The following is a 17,159-nucleotide window of genomic DNA, read 5'->3' on the forward strand; positions in this document are numbered from 1 at the left end:
GGCACACGTGCGTTGAGGCTCTCAAGTCAGTGAGTGAATAAGGGTTTATTGGCAAAGTGTGATAAGTCGTGAGAAACTTGAGAGCAGTCCTCCGTCAAGGACCCCTTCGGCCTTCACTTGCTGCTACAACTAGACAGCGCGTTATAGCCTACAATATTTCTCTCACGGCGGCAAAATGTTTGTTGGGCGGATGAGTTTAGGAGGTTTACAGGTACACAGCGGTTGGAGCTGGCACAAGACCGGGTAATTGGAGAATTATGGAAGAGACATTTGTTGTACAGTGGGAATAGTCACGCTGACTATGAAGATGGTTTCTGGCACAAATCACCGTCATTAGTTGCGGGGGATTGCTGAAAAAGCAGGAAAACCATTTAATGTTAATTTACCAACAGTGTATCGCACTCGCTTTTCTGCACGTGATCCCGCATAAAATACACATCCAAATTAGTGCGCAGCAGTGTGTGGCTAGCCCTTATTAACAGCTGGAAGTTAAGAGCTCATTCCTTTAAGATCATGTATTCAAAGTTACAAAAATCAAAGCACGCTCCGGCTGCAACAGAATGCACTAATACACGACCACGAACAAAACAAGGCTTCACCGAGTTCACAGAGGAGGTCTTGACGCGACATTAACTTGTTCTGCCCTATTTCTTGAGCGCTCTAATGCCCATGCACCGTGCACCAAGGCTCATCATTCGTGGGCGCGCAGTACATACGAGAGCGAAGCAGTATCGAGGCGGCAACGGTGAACCGTGCGCACTCCCCTTCAGTACAGCCGCGCGGCAAATGAGGCAAAGTGGAGGCGCGCTCTTTCGTACTAACCGTCAGCCGCGAAACAGCTGAATGGCGCACTTGAAGTTCATCAGTCGTGTGACGTGCCCGAAAGAGAGTGAGGGCGAAGTTTTACCGTCACCCGATGCATCCTCGCACAAGAGCACGACGGAGATAGCAGCGCCGCGACGCGGCCCGACAGCCGCTCCTTGCGCCGGAGCCGTGGGCCGCGTATTTTTGACCGCGACTGTACCAACGAGACAGTGAGAGCCCACCGCCTCAAGTATGCGTTCTGTGCCGCTCGATGCGCAGAGCCCACATCGCGAAACGCGCGCAGCTCGATTATCGAGGTGCAGAATGTATACGCCGATCGCCACGACTCGCATTATCGCGTTTCGCTCACCGCCAGTGGCAGAAACAAAGGCGTGCGCACGTTGGTTTGTCACCGTGCATCCGGGAATTCACTTGTAGTACGCTGCCCGACACCATCCCGTCATTCACTCCTGGTGCAATGACGAGCAAGCTTGCAAAGACCAATGACGATGCATGTACAGCAGCCTGCCAGGGCAACGACACGATGCCGGTAGGCGGGCGCGCGGTAACTTGTGTCGACGAACTTTCACAAGGTTATCGGGGAAGATCTACGTTGACGTGGTTAGAACGAGAACGTATCATTTGCTGAGCTAATAAACGAAGGTGTGAAGGGATACAGCTTGGTCGTTGTTTTCTTTTTTTGTAAATGTGCGGAAAGTCACTCGGCGTAAATGTGTCCCCACAACGGCCTCGTCACCTGCTGAGAGCGCTTCAGCAACCGCCTATCGTTTTTCAGCAGATACTACCTATACTAAAGACACACATAGCTATATTCCTCGCATTGCTCCGTTTATGCGCGACCTTCTTGCGTAAAAGATGGGAACACAACAAGTGGTACTTCCTTCCTGACAGTATAGTATCAGAGGCGGAGTTCTCCGGCAGTCTGCGCCAACACGATCGACCATTGCACAATGCACTGAGCTCGCAAACTGAGCGCGGAGTAAAGAATGGCGGCTTCTCAGGATTCCCGTCTCTATTTGACTGCCGCGCTGAATCCTCGTCTCATGTCACTCGTAAATAATTCATCCATGCTTTCAGCTCTCACTTCTTTCTTTCAGTTCCTGCTTTCCCGTGGACAAGGCCGCGGCCAGCGGCATAAGAAAAATGACGTCAGAATACGGGCACAAGTTTCAAGCGTGGTCTACACTTTGTAATGATCAATACAGGCGTATGAGGTCCATGCACGGCGGGTCTTCAAAATTCGCAAAACACCACCATACTCCACTTCCTGAGACGTATATTTGTTTAACTGTCTTTTTCCCTTCACTATTTGCAAGCGCGACATTTAGGTTATGATGCTCATAAGCGGATCTTTCTTCGCTGACGTCCAAACATTACGCATGCTAGATGTGGGCTCGAATGTGAACCTTATATTCCTTCACTCAGCGCCGCAGTGCTGTTCGGCAAGCGTCGTGAAGACCATTAGCGACAGGCGTTCCTTCTGCTTTCCGTTCGCAACCTCTTAGAGGGAGCTTTTAAAGCGCAGAATTTATTAACTTTATTTTTCGCCTTCGGGCCCTGCGAATGCATGACCGATGCGGAAAACAATAAATACAGTGACGCACGAAGCGCTTTTTCGCAGAACAAAATAAAAAAAAAATCTACCAGCTCTAAAAGCGTTCACTGGGCTATTACCGTGATAATGCGGGGGTACAACATGCGCTTTGACGGCAGCCCAATCCGCTCAAAGCGGGCGGTTATTTGGCAAGGCACGGGCGCGCCCCGGCGCACAAAAGTCATGCCTCGGGTGGCCGAATTGACGGTCAGCGCTGGCGATAGTTCAGCTGGAGTGCGTCTCACGGGCGCGCCCCTCCCTCCGAGTCGGTGGGGGACCTGCGGCAGTCGCCTTCGCATGCACCCGGCCTGGCTGCCCAAGGAGCTTTAAACTCGTGCGGCCGCCAGACACACAAGACAGACGACCTGCCCATTGAAAACCTGTTGCTCTAGTTCCCGAGTAGTGCTCGCCCCCGCTCCACAGCCCTACGCTTCCGTATAGTTCCGACCACCAGTACTGATGGAAATGCTGGCTGGGCATTTTGGAGGCAGAAGAGGAGATGAATTTTTGGCAGAAACAAAATGGACTCCTGCCAAGCTACACTACAAATCGTCTAAGACTCGAGCCACTTCACAATCGGCCGCGTTTTGCGAAGGCAGTAGCAAGAAAAAGAAAATCTCCGCAATTTCGTTTTGTTTGCATTTAATCAATTCGTCGATACAAAGAGAATTTAAAGGTAAAAAAAAAACACACACACACAAGAAATAATAAAGGACGTCGAGTGCACGAGTGGTATACTGCGCAGCGGAAATGACAAATCGCTTTTATGATCACTGGCTGGCGCCAGTGGCGTGGTCTTCCCTCACCCGACTTCTTGCTCTCAAAATGCGTGTCTGTGGCACGCGGCCGCACAGGCTATTTTTGCGAGACATATTCAGTTAAGGGTATCATAAGGAAAACTTAGGATGAGCTCTTTTCTCGGGCTTATTTTGAGCACGCCAACTATAAGGAGACAGCTTTATCAAACGGCACGAACACCTATGCTTACTCATTGCGAAATCAGCGACCAGCGCAAGCGCGTCCCTCAGGGGCGACCACGCGGCACAGAGCAGTCGGGAGCGCGTCCCTCGCCAGTCGTCACGTGCTCGCAGACTCCCGTTTTCCGGATTCGCGCGTGAGCACTCGCCATGCAAACAAGTGGCCAAAGCACGTGTCGCCTTGCACGCAGCGCTCTGCTTACGCAACGGTTCTCACCGACGGGAGCGCAGTCCACTGGAAGGGTGTTGTCCAATCGAAGCGGAGCTCAGGGTCAGACACACTGCTGACATCCCGTGCACATTTACGTGCAGTGCGTCGCGAGAAAAGAGCTTTTAATCGGGCCAGTGTCAATTTCCCGCGTTCTCAGTGCGACTGGTGAGGTCATACGTGACGTCACTTTGAAACCGCTGATGGATGAGTATTGAGTGTTTCTTACAATGTGGCAGCCTTCTCTTTGTCTAAGGACACGGGCCGGTGGTTAAAGCCAGCATACTGACGCCAACACGACGAACATACTTATTTGTTCGCTCATTAATTTTGTTATTTACTAACTTAGTTTCATACTTCCAGGCCCCGAGGGCTTTAGACATACAGGGTCTGTTCTGAAAGTAGTAGGACTGGTTTTTTCCTGGGCGAACGGGCGGACGAGAGGCGGTCTGCGCGTGCAGGATCGGTGAAGGGGGATATTGGGAACGCTGGGAAAAATCGGCAGTCGGCCGTTGAAGAGAGCAGGTCGCTTGTACTGTGAAACCCTGTCGAAACGCCTCGTCACGCAGAATCATGGAGCGTTTACTGTATCAGCGATACACGATCAAATTTTGTGTAAAGCTTGGTAAAACGGGCAAAGAGACTCACGACATGATTAAGGAGGCCTACGGTGACGCTGCCATGGGTAGATCAGGTGTTCTTGAGTGGCATAAGCTGTTCCAAGAAGGTAGGGAAAGAGCGGAAGATGACGACCGCTCTGGACGGCCTTCGACCAGCAAGACCAACGAAAATGTGTCGGGAGTGAAAAATTTACTTAACAGTGATCGTAGGATGAGATCAGAATGACTGCTGATGACTTTAGCATTCCTCAGACCCAAGACTTTGAGATCGTGAAAGAAAACTTAGCCATGAGGAAAGTGTGCGCGAAGTTGGTGCCGCGAGTGTTGTCAGAGGAGGAAAAGGCGCCAATCGGAAAGCGATCTGCCAGGATCTGAACTAAATATTGATGCGGGACGTTGTGACTGCCGCCCTGAATCCATGACAAACTGAAGATCGCAGCATGTCTTTCCGGCCTCATTATTCTTAGCGACAAGACCGCGAGCGCTGCGTTCAAAATGCTACTCTGAGCCAGCTGGTAGCAAGAATTTTGCGTATGACTACAACTACAGCGCTTCCGATGTCTCCGTAGAAACAAAAGGCGAAGGGAACCCTTGACAAAACTGCAGGACGCGATCGTACGGCTCATGCGAAACTATCTATAATCACGGCAACAATCAGCGGCCCAAACCTCACGCAAGTATAAAATAACTGGGGACAAACCAGCTTCACCGAATCAGCGCTCCCTGGGCGTCGTCATATAGTTCGCCAGACATGCGTGCACCTGACGCAAGCAAGGTGGAAAGCGGTGGCGCGAGCTCTCCGCAACTGTTCGCAACAGCCGAGGTAGCAGGTGTGCTGGCAAGTGCGTGTGCCCGATGGGAAGGTCTGCATGCATCTCAAAACCCAACTTGCTGTTTGGAAGCTTGGGCACGGTTACGAGGCGACGCACAGGTGCTCGCAAAACTTTTAGCCGGGAAGCCACGAAAAAGTTTAACAGGTTTCCAATTCGAGCAAGCAGTCATGAAGTGCGGGTGTGCTCTGCATTCCATTGTGCGACCTGAACAGCGCACCGCTTTATGTCAGACCGCGTCTCCAAGCGGACAGCAAGAAAACGCCTCCTTCATGGCTTCCGTGTACGTAAAACTTCTTTGCGCACCTGCACACCAGCGCTGTTTGACAAAAAAAAAGAAAAAAGCCCAGATGACCACGTCCGAATTTACACAGTATCGCAGGCAGCCGATACAAACGCAGCTATAGTTCTCTCAGGGTGGAAGCTCCGGCTTTACGCCATTTCCCTCTGAGCAGATCGCTGCCGGAAGAAGCTTAAATGCCCTAAAAAACAAAAAAACTGCGACTTGCGAAATATCGAGATAAAAATTTATCTGCCTGGCCGATAAGCAGACTGAGCAAGCCGGCAGACACGCCAGCGCGGAAAAATGCTGCTGCGTCAGGAGGCCCCCTGTCTCTCCCATTCAGACGACCGCGCGAAAGATTCCTATCAGCCTCAGCGTCCGTCGCCTCCCATTCACGCGCCACGTGCGCGTCAGACGGACAATGAGGAAAGGAAGACGCCTATCCGTGACTACGAGGAACGCCGGGGGTCCCGGCCGTTGCGACACACGCCTTCTTATATCCTCCGCGAAGGTCGACGCGCGCCAGGCGGTCTTCCGCAAAAAGCGGCACTCGCGCGCTTTGATACCCGGCGGGGTCGCCCCCTCGCGTCTGTTCATTATCTCCTTCCTATGGGTGCGTCAGCCATCGCACCATTGAGAATGAGCGACTTCGCAATCGCGATCGGCGAGTGGGACTAGGTGCCCAAATGGGGACACCAGGCGAGCGCGACTGCGATGCGTTCAAGGCACGTCAAAGCCTGGCAAGAAGAACTCTCTCTCTTTCAAAGTGGCTCTCGCGCCGAAGTATGGGACACGAGCACGCGAACTGGCGAGAGATAGCGGCCTATAGCCTCTCCCGTTCAAGAGGCGGTCGAGGAAAAAAAGAAAAAGAAAAACACGCGGCCGCACCGAGAGGCAACGATAAGAAAGTGTGCAGGTTATTACACCACAAGGACAAAGTTCCTCATCGGTAAAACCTCTCTGAACAGGAGCACAAAAAGCAGCGCTCGAGAGCATAACGCACGAGCGCTTCAAAAAGGTGGACATTCAAGTTTTCACTACGCTTTTTTTTTTCCCCTCTCGTAAAGCACAGGACGTTTTTTTTTCTCTCTCTCGTAAAGCGCAGGAAACTGGAGAACGACCATGACCCGCATAAGCGTCACAGGACAGGGAGAACAGATATTGACACCGGATGCGAAAATCTGACAAACAATAAACGACCATGATATATTTTGCTCCACACTCACCGCACACAATGGACTGGAAATGTATTGGTGAACTTGCGTACCGCTTCAGCGTGAACCTGGGCCGCACGCAAGCACTCCGATCTCGACACCCACATAAAAGGACAACGACCGAAGGCATCATTCTAAGCAGTTCTCCACTCCTTTATCCCATCCCTCCCTATTCATTAATCCGCGCAGTCGCACTCACTTAACCTATAATTCATTCTTCTTGGAAAAAACAGCGCTAAGACGAAGGACAACGAAAAAGAGTACAACAGGACCGGTGCTCACTATCAACTGAAGGCTTTATTAGAAACAACACGCAATATATACTCCATAGAAAACCAAGAACGCATGGCAACACCAAAAGCTACAATGATACATCAATCACCTGGATCAAGATACTTCAGTTCACAGTCATGAACTGTTACAGAGGGGATGCTCACGCACGAGTCACTGTTTTTTTGGATATGAAAGGCTTCACTGATTTCCCGTGTTAGTTTATCTTTGTGCTTGTACAGAATCTTAGTTTCATTAAAAATGAATAACCAACCTGATTCTTCTCAAAAATCATGTACCCCCATTTTTAATGAAACTAAGATTCTGTACAAGCACAAAGATAAACTAACACAGGAAATCAGTGAAGCCTTTCATATCCAAAAAAAAAAAAACAGTGACACGTGCGTGAGCATCCCCTCTGTAACAGTTCATGACTGTGAACTGAAGTATCTTGATCCAGGTGATTGATGCATCATTGTAGCTTTTGGTGTTGCCATGCGTTCTTGGTTGTCGATGGAGTATATATACTGCGTGTTGTTTCTAATAAAGCCTTCAGTTGATAGTCAGCGCCGGTCCTGTTGTACTCTTTTTCGTTGTCCTTCGTCTTAGCGCTGTTTTTTCCAAGAAATATGTACCAACTAGCTCAACTCTCCGTTTTATTGAACTATAATTCATTCATTCAACGTCTGGGATGCTACAAAAAGACAAAAAGAAAACAAAAGGGGGGGGGGGGAACACAGCTCATTATGTCTGCAGAAACTGACGTATAATACATGAAATTAACCAGTGCTGCCGAAGAAAAACATGGAAACGATATAGACAGATGGGAGAAGAGCGATGGGGGTTGGAAGGACACACTATAAAAGTGACAGACATGACTGTACGGAATCCAGGATTTCAAGGGCCAACCCCCACCTACATCACGTGACCATGGACGGCACGTATTCCCGATGGCCTCCGCCCCCTTCTCGCCCAGATGATCTCAGCAGCCCAGGGCGATATGGATCACATGCTCGTTGCTTAGGGGAAACACGAGATGGCTGGGTAGCGACGAACACACTAAAAGACACCACAACAAACCCCGGAGAAAGTGCTTTGCAACGCTATCGCTGCAGAACCCCACAGGTCCGGCATATGCAAGTTAATTATCACTTGCCACGGTATGGCTATACTGTACCACGTCAGAAGGAAACAAGCCTGACCTCAGCTCACCGGCATTCGTCGTCGGCGTATGCACAGATGGAGCGGGCGGTCTGGCGACGCTTCTGAAGGCACAGCGCGCAGTGACAAGCGCCAGGCTATCCCCTCACGAACTCCAGTGCTCAAACAGCGATATCCGCCTCATGAAATGTTAAGGCGGCGCCATCAACCCAACGCAATCTAATCACACGCCAAGGACGGGCGGCGGTGCAAGCGCTCACAGCATCGGCTCGCATCGCGACGCCTAATCGATCACGCCATTCAAACGTGCGGCCTTGTGTTCGCAATCGACGTGAACGCACCGGCCCCCTTATCGACTGGTCAGATTAGACTTGGTTTGGGTCGGACAAAGTTCGCCGTCTCTCGCTCTGCGCGACAGCTTGAAGCTCGCGGGCGTTGGCGCTGCCCGGATGCAGCGCTAGGAATCGCGGGAGTAAAAACGCGACGCTGCAAATAGGCGGCAGCCATATCGCAGGGTCCCTTTTGTAGCGTGAACACAACTCCGACCCCGACACGCGGCGCGAGAAGCCCCTGAGTGTACGATTTATCGCCCGAATTATCACACAATAATCACGGCGGCCTTTACATGAAATCTGCACAAAGGCAAGGTGGTTGCTCCCCGAGGGCAATCGTTGCTCCCGAGGGCAATCGGACCTTGTAACGACATGGGCGGCATTTCGTATCATGCAACAGGTAGTACTGTTATCGCGCAAAATAACCCCCCCCCCCCCCCCCAATTCCAAAAAAATTAAAGAGAAAAGAAAGATCAAATACAGTTCATAAACCGCCTCTACGAGCATTACATTGTGCAGAAATCGTAGTACCCACATTTCCAGGCGCGCTTTTCGCAATCGGCCGCGAAAATAACTAGAAAACCCAAGTGCGTGTCATGAAAAATCGTGGTTATATGGACGCAAAGGCTTCACACGCATGAAAACGTTTTCGTACATCTGAGCCCTCGGTATGCTTTCTTTCCTTTTTTTTTACTCGCGCGTTACGCATAAGGTAACAATGTTTGTAGACCTGTCCGTTATAAATGGCCAACCCTCTTTCGTCGACCTGCCGTTCAAGGGAAAACACGAAGAACGCAAACACTGCGTCCTGGTGATTCACTGCAGTCAACAAACAAAGAAAAACAACAATTACAAACCTCACTTTTACTTAGGAACGCACGTATGAAGCACAAACTCCGACTCGTTTGTTTGCGCGTGAAGAGCAATTCATCTTTCTTCCTCTCTTTCATGCTCGACAAGAATGCTGCCAAGACAGGCGTGGCGACCGGATCGAAGCCAGCCACGCTCCAAACTTTCGAAGTTGCGTTGCAGGATTGCTGGAACATTGTCAGCGCTTGCCTCTGCGCCGGAAACTCGTAACACGCAACCGTTTCGGGTCCACGCGAGCAGTCGCGTCACGCGAGAGGAACATGAGCGCCTTCATCCGCTTGTCACAAAAGATCTGGAAGACCTGACACCTTATGCAGAAGATACGACACCATACAAAGAAGAGCTCGTATGCAGAAGATTCGCAAAGATCTGACACCTTATCCTGTGTTCCGGGCAGTTCTTCTAACAGCTGAAAAAAGTATGCAGAGACGGCAGAGAGGGCTTCCTCGTGATTTCTTATAGTGGCACGGTCCTTCTTTGCACGGCGCCATGCAGAATAGACCAGTTATGCTGTGCCAACTGCGTGAGCGAGCGGCGCACGTCACGTCATCGTGCGCTGGGCCATTCCTCGCCGAAGCACCGCGTTAAAAAACTTTCGCAAGGAGAATCCACTACCCCAAGTGGATTCTTGTGGCACTTGTGGACACTTTGTGAACACTTAAGCTCCGGCTTAAGGATATGACGCGATAGCTTCAGTGGGTTAATGCCCATATATGCAGAATTGGGCATTCTCTATTTAACATTCATTGATTCCTGGGAGTATTCATACCACTCCTGGAGCAGTGGTGCAGCATTTAAGTGATGCGCCACTGCCCTGCGACGGCAGGTGCCGACACCGGTGGTACATGCGCGATCCAGGTTGCTGTTCCCAGCAACCTCTCGAGACAAATCATTAACTGCCACCTGCCAAGGTGGGCAGTTTGTTGACAATCCGGTGGGCAGGTTGTGATGACGTCATAAGGTCACGTGACCTGGCTGGCTTACCTACCTCCTAGGTTGCTTCTCTGGGGATTTTTCGCTCACGGTCAACGACGACGACGCCGGATTTTCTGCGAGACGAGCTCCCTAACGCTATCGCGTTAATAATCTGCATTGTTTTTGCAGGACAGCAGACGACGAGCTACGAAGGGTGTGTGCGTGTGTGTGTGTGTGTGTGTGGGGGGGGGGGGGGGGGGGAGTCGTGCTCGTGCCACTTCATCGCTGCCTGATGCCAAGGAGGCTTTGCTTATGCCTGTTTTAAGAACAACCTTATGCCGCTAGGAATGGTAAAACAGAAGCGACGAAAAAAAAAGTGAAAAAACAAACAAACAAACAAACAAACATGAAAACGACGGAGAACAGAAAAGGTGCGCTGCGCTTCGCACCTCCATTTGACGGGCAAAGACTGCGTTGGTGGAACATAATGGAATGCGAATGGAGAGCGTATGCACTGTCACTGAAACTGGCTGCCATTTTCAGAAGTCAACGGAGAGAATGAGTGCATTATAGCAACTATACTACTTGAGTCACTAAGTTGCCGAGCCAGTATTGCAATTTTGAAGGGATCGACTATGCTTCGAAACATTCATTTCTAGAACTGGCGACTACGTCATCGAGCAGGACGAAGGTGGCTCTGAACGTCGGCAATATCATGAAACTAAGCAGCTCAGCCCTTCGGAGATTTTGGGGACAGTTCGAGTCGCCGTCCGGTCTTCACCGGGAGGCATGAATTGGTTCGGCACCCCGGCGAAGGAGAGCGTCAACGGCGCCACCCGAACCACAAAGGCATTTTTGTTTTCCGAATAGCGCAAAGTGTTTCCAGGACGTGAAGTGCGGTTGACACACCGTCGTTAACTTGAGAAAATGGCATGGGCTTTAACGGCGAAGCTGTACCTGGGCGGTGAGAGACGCCGTAGTGAAGGGCTCCGGAGTCATTTCGGTCACCTGGGGTCCCTGAACATGCACACACAGCACACGAGCGTTTTTGTATTTCGCCTTCATCCAAATGTGACCAGCGCGGCCGGGATTCGATCCCGCGACCTCGTGCTTTGGAGTAGAACACATCTGCCACTGAGGCGCCGCTAAAGGTGAACAATGAAAAAAAAAGGGGAGGGGGGGACTCCATATCTGCGTCATAAGTTCGATGACACACACCTGTGCCGTGCTTTTTGCTAATGTCAAGGGAGTGAGCAATCTTCACTATATAGCTTCCACCAAAAGAATCGAAACGTCCAATTTCAGCCGCCGCACAGAAAGATAAACCGTGAAATGTTCATAAATGGCGGTGTAAATAAGGCTTCACTGGCGGCGGTACGCTGGGGGTTCTTCAGGTATAATACAGCAGAGATCACGCACCAGCGGTCTATCCACCGGCGCCAGCATGCGTTCAGTGGCGGTAACGTTGCTGCTGGCGGGGCGGACAGTGCATGTATGAGCACGAAGATCCGACGCAGTGAGAAGCGTAATGGACGATACGATGGACCTCGGCGAAAGTGGCAGAATGGCCGGTCGTGCACTTGCTCAGTTCTACAGCCGGCTACGGAAGGCAAGCTGAATAGTTCATGCGCCCCTTAACGGCCGCGACGTGTTCCAAAGAACAAGGAACTGAAACAGGGGTGGAATTAAGAAGGGGAGGGGAGCGAGAAATTTTCAACAGGTGAACCACGCTGAACCGAGCGTTTTGACGAAAAATGTCCCAGAGTGCAGAAATGCAAAAGTCCCCCCCCCCCCCCCCTCCCCCTTTTAAATCGGCGCTGAACTGAAACGCAGTGTACGTCGGGGCACATTCTCCACATCCTTTCGCTTCCTCGTCAGAAAGCGGCACCGCGACGGACCATGACCGTCACATTTTACCCGCCGTCGAAAACGGCAGAGTCGCGGAATGCCGGCCCCAGAATGAGGAAACCGAAATCGGTCACTTACGTGATCATGAGCAGTAGCCGTATCGCGCTGGTGATCCGCTGCCAGCCGCGCCATACACTGGACAAAAATTTGTTGCACCGCCGTGCTGTCGGAAGTCAGCGTGGGGGGTATCTGCGTGACAGAAAGAGAGAGGACGATGATGACAAGAGCGCTTGCTTAACAAGGTTGGCTCGCTCTCTGGCCTCAGTGCAAGGTTCGAAGAAACGGTGGGGGCGGAGGCCTTTCACAAGCTCTGAAGCCTTTAGGGTTTCGCGAGCCACGAAACGTGACACCTTCGACTGCTCACGCTAGCGCAAGCAATGTTTTTGTTTTCGTAGTATGGCAAGAATCTATGCAAGTCATCGTATAGGCAAAGACAGAGAAAAAAAAAAGCGACATAAAAAAATAACTTCCTGACACAGTAGACGACACGAAGCTAACCCTTTTGCTGCAAAGGTAACCGTCAACAATATTCCAGGCGAACAATGCCCTCTGGAAATCTCACTTTGTCCTCTGTGAGTGAGGATAGCCTCACAGATGACGTCGCACACTGACGCCTTGGTTTCGTGTTCTTAGCGTATCAAGGGGCCCGAAAGCTCAGGCAAAATTTTTACTCATCATGGAGATCAAAATGATCTTAGTGGGTCGACCGTGGCCTCTGCACCCTTCAAAAGCGAGAGAGAGAAACAGCAATTTGGGGGCGTCATGTCCGACGCTCGTGGTGAGCATGACGCCAACTCAGCTCCCAGGCACCGAGTGCATCGACGCTATACGATACCGCGACGAGAGCTGCATGCCAGAACGCCCCGTTTCCATGCATGCTGAGTAGCAGAAACATGAATATGTCGTTCTGAAAATTTTGCTGGCCAGCGCGCTATGCTGTAGCGAACATCGCGAAAGAGAGAACGAATGGAGAAGAACGAGGGTCATAAGAAAAGCCAACTCTGGTTCGTCGTCCCGATCGCGCTGTTCACAACAATACGTGCCACAAACTAGCTCGAGCCGGACATACACTAGCCATAAACTTTAAAGATCTGCCCAAGTCGAACGTTCGTCACCAGCGTACCAGCTTTTTTCCCCCTAAAAAATAAAACGGGTGGGGGGAGGGTGGTGGCAGGGTATATGTCAATTCCCTCTGTGTGAAATTCATATTTTAAGAATAGTCTATAGCGCCTATTCCTGTCCGGCAAGTGCGTGCAGTTTGGTATTAAAGGGACGCCAAGAAGAAATTGAAGTTGGCTTATATCGATAGAATACCAGCTTCTAACCCTCTAACACGACCACTCTAACTGAAAACAAGGCTCTTGTGAGGTAGAAGAGGGCAAGAAATAAAATACAGGTATCGCCGCCACAATCCAATCTCGCAAGTACAAGCGCGATGACGAAATAACCGAAACAACTACAGATCTCTGAGGCTGACAAATACGCATGAAGGTTACGCGCTTGATCGATATTAAGTTTGTTTTTGATATTTCGATTGATGTTTTGATTTTGTTTGATATATCTGATGTTTTTTTATTTTGAAGTTGGATATTGAAGAATTGTTTTCAAACGGCTACTGCGCTTTTATCGCGAGGAAGACGGAAAAAAGACAACCTGCACAAGCGGTCAGCTGAGTTTCTGTGTATTTTGGTGCTTCGCGGCTACGCGATTTGCGTGTCCGCGTGGTTTCGTTTTTGACGCGTCTCGATTTAGTGCAGAGGCACAACCTCCAAGCACCCCTATGAGTGCTCCTCGGACGAAGTTCATACCTCGACACGCACCGGTGACGAGGAAAACACCTGTGGATAGCTAATGCTGCACGAGCCTCCACGTCAACAAACGCACCGGTCGGCGTGTTCGCTTCGTCAACGTGCCTAGGCGCTGGGCTGCATAACCGGCGCTACAAGGACTATTATTACAGAATTTAAATACGTCCGTACGTACTAGTCTCTAGGATTACTCATCAGTCGTGAACGGTGGCTCGGCGGTGACAGCGACGGCGTCCGCAGTTGCGCTTGGCTTGCTGCCGAATCCTCGACGCTCGGACTGTCTTGCCACACCTGTCGCCTCAGCCCTCCAAAGCATCGCACGCTGTGTGGGGTTGAGGTCGCTGAAGTGCAGGACGCAGTTCTTTGCGAGAACTTCGTTTTTGGAATCGGGAACGGGTTCCATCGTAACGCTGGTGCAAACGTAAACGAAGCGACGGTAGTGACAGTTGATAGAGGCCTTCAATATCTGGCCGGCGGAACTTTTCATTTCGGCTGCTGCTAGGCTGCACTGCTACCCGCCAGCAATCACGGAGTCCCCATTTAAAACACTTTTCGGCTATTTCGTCATAAGAGAGTCGCTAATTTGAATCAGAGCGGCAGCAAAAAGTTTTCAACTTCGAATCCAAATCTCTTAGCAGTAAATGCGACGTTCGTTGACGGATAAGCGGTAACAAAGCCACAAAAGCCGAACTATCGAATTTTACTTGAAAAAAAATTGTTTTTTAATGTATATTAATGTTTATATTTCAAGGAAGGATTAACAAGCAAAAAAAATATGCCGCCTATATTCCTCTAAGTATCTTATTTTTAACGCCTAAAACTCCTTGCTTTCAGTGCCTAAAGATCCCTTCTATAGTGATGACTATCGTAACATGAAAGATATACGGCGTTCGGATGGCGATCGTGAAAAGTACTATAAAGAATGGTGGATGAGAAAGGTTTCTGGTATACAACGAGCGACGAAATCCGCGATGAAGCCGTATGATGTTCTACAGGAAACCGAAGGTAGCAGGTGGAGGCCAAAAAAAAACCCAAAATACGACCTCCCTGGACGCCTTAATTAACTGCAGTGCAATGACGTCGAAAAATAATGGAAAACAAATGAAATCAGGAGCAACTATGGATGCCGTATTAGTGCTCAAATAGCTACCATACCCGCCACTCGTTCTTCACGCCGCATTAAAGCCGAATTTACACGCCAGTTCGAGCCTGCTTTTGCTGTTTGGTTTCCCCTTTTCACTGCTGCACTACTGCCGAAACAATTTCGAAATTTAATGAAAATAGGGAGTTCGTGCATGTCATAGCATAATGGAGCAGGCCGTTCGCATCCGGCGCCGTAGGCATGCAACCAGTCACCTGCGGACGCTGCGTTAGCACCGAGCTTCCTGCGCGCCTCATAAAACGAAAATTGGTTTTTGAGGAAAGGAAATGACGTAGTAATTGTCTGACACCTCGTTGGACAACGGAACCGCGCCGTAAGGGAAGGAAGAAAGTGGTTAAGTAAAGGGCTCCGGAATTATTTCGACCTTTTAAAGTGTTTAAGCAACAACATTTTTTTCTGAAAACATATTTCGTTTTAAAAGTGCGCCTGTTAAGCACGAAATATTAGTTTTTGTAGTGTTCAATACTTGGCCAATAGGAGAGCGAGTCATCTCTTATTTTGGGCAAACTTTGCATTTACATGCTTTTCTGCTCATTTGTTGCAATCATTAGGCAGGATATTGAATGTTAAGACATTCTTGCTTATCGAACAACGTTTATTTTTTGCATTATTTTTTGGGCAAAAGTTGTAGTTCTGCAGTCGGTAGCTCACCGGCCCATGATGCTTTGAGCACCCATGGTGGCTGAAGTTGTCTTAAGGGGGCTCCACGCAAGCTTCCATAGAAGGGGCGCCAGCTTTCCCTCTAAGTAATAGTAAGAAACTCTATGGGTAATAGTAAGAAACTCCAACGTTCTTAGACAGTTTCAGCTTCGCAGCTACTCTCGGGAGGTGGCTAAAGTGGTGGTCGCGGGAACTAGTGGCGCTGCAGTCGAGCTTTTCTACATCGTCTGCTGTCGCGGGAGTTTCGCTCGCTGCAGTTACGACAGGCTAGTCAGACTTTCAAGCTGATTTCTTTAATAAACGTTTTCATCATCATCATCAAGCTGATTTCTCGTGTAATGGTGCTTTTAGTGTTGTGAAAACGTGTTTGTGGTGAAATATGTGCACTTGATGACTTCAAGTGAGAGTTACACATGCCATCCTGCTTTGCGCCCGGCTGCACAAGTGGCAACAGAAACGATGCCACCGATCATTTTTTCAAAGCGCCTCGCGATGAAAGCAAATTTAAAAGGTGGGAGCAGATGTTGCATTGCAAGGACAAACGGCTCTCTCACACGTCTAACATATGTGAGCGTCATTTTGACACGAAGATGTTATCAAGGAGCACAAGCACGTTGTGAACAGGCAAGAGGTTCGAATTCCCCGCGGGAACAGGGCGCTAGTGCCCGGTGCCGTCCGTCGACTCTTTCCCGGCCTGCCAGACCGATTCTCAAAGCCAAAAATTGTGAAATGCAGGCGAAAGTCACCAAAAACGCGTGCTGTCATGTAGACTGATAAGTGTGAAGATCCTTGAAGCGACAGTATACGTCCTCCACAGGCGAGGCTTGCGTAGAGGCAGTCAACCCGAATGAACTGATGCCTCTTTCCCGCTCGGCGGAAACCAGTACTACGTCGACTGCAATGAGGATTGGTGACCTCGTGACTGCGACTCTACCATCTACGGAGTGGCAACATGAATCTATACAGGACGAAATAACTGGGAAGGTGTGTGCAGTTTTCTCTGCAGAAAGCTAGCGGCAAGCGGTCTAGTGATTCCCAAGGCTGTTGTCGTGGAAGAAGATGGTAGCTGCTTCGTGAACGGCTACAACAAGCTGCACAAGCAGCTGTTCAAAACTGTAGCTTCTGTCACTGACGTTGAAAACATTCTGCTAGAAACAGATGGCTTATATCTGTACAGGAGTATATACAAATATTGATGAACAGCCGACGAAGTCGGAAGGTGTTCATCACAAACACTGTTATGTTTTTTTTTTTTTTCGAAGCAGCTAATCTGTGCGCGTTGCTTGCGTTTGCGAAGACAGGTTCGAGCGAGGAAGAAAACGGCAGTGCGCCTCGTGCAGTGCCTCGTTCAGATATCGTTCGCCCCAACCCCAGTGGTTGTACCCTTGTGCCCTCCAAGCGGAACAGCTTTTCACCACGTGCCAACAGCAGTTATGCCATGTTCTTGTTTGCTCACGCCGGAAAAAATTAATTTACCTGCAGGTATGGGCGCGGCGCTGCCCCTCATTACGAGTGTGTAGCG

The 17,159-nt window shown here is 50.0% G+C and overlaps 1 protein-coding gene across 11 annotated transcripts in view; it reads right to left on the reverse strand.

Moving 5' to 3' along the window:
* Positions 1-17,159, reverse strand: part of LOC149350324 (oxidative stress-induced growth inhibitor 2-like) — a 150,784-nt gene that overhangs the window by 31,941 nt on the left and 101,684 nt on the right. For 9 of the 11 annotated variants that reach the window (XM_089579338.1, XM_089579339.1, XM_089579341.1 and 6 more), the window contains one exon: positions 12,086-12,196. The exons of the other annotated variants lie outside the window; for them this stretch is intronic. In XM_089579338.1, the coding sequence (XP_089435464.1) occupies positions 12,086-12,139 (54 nt within the window). In that variant the 5' untranslated portion in view covers positions 12,140-12,196. The remainder of the gene's footprint in view (positions 1-12,085; positions 12,197-17,159) is intronic. 11 annotated transcript variants of the gene reach the window in all.

Source organism: Amblyomma mixtum, chromosome 3 (genome assembly GCF_055824585.1).
Source record: "Amblyomma mixtum isolate Tamu chromosome 3, ASM5582458v1, whole genome shotgun sequence".
Lineage (NCBI taxonomy): Eukaryota > Metazoa > Arthropoda > Arachnida > Ixodida > Ixodidae > Amblyomma > Amblyomma mixtum.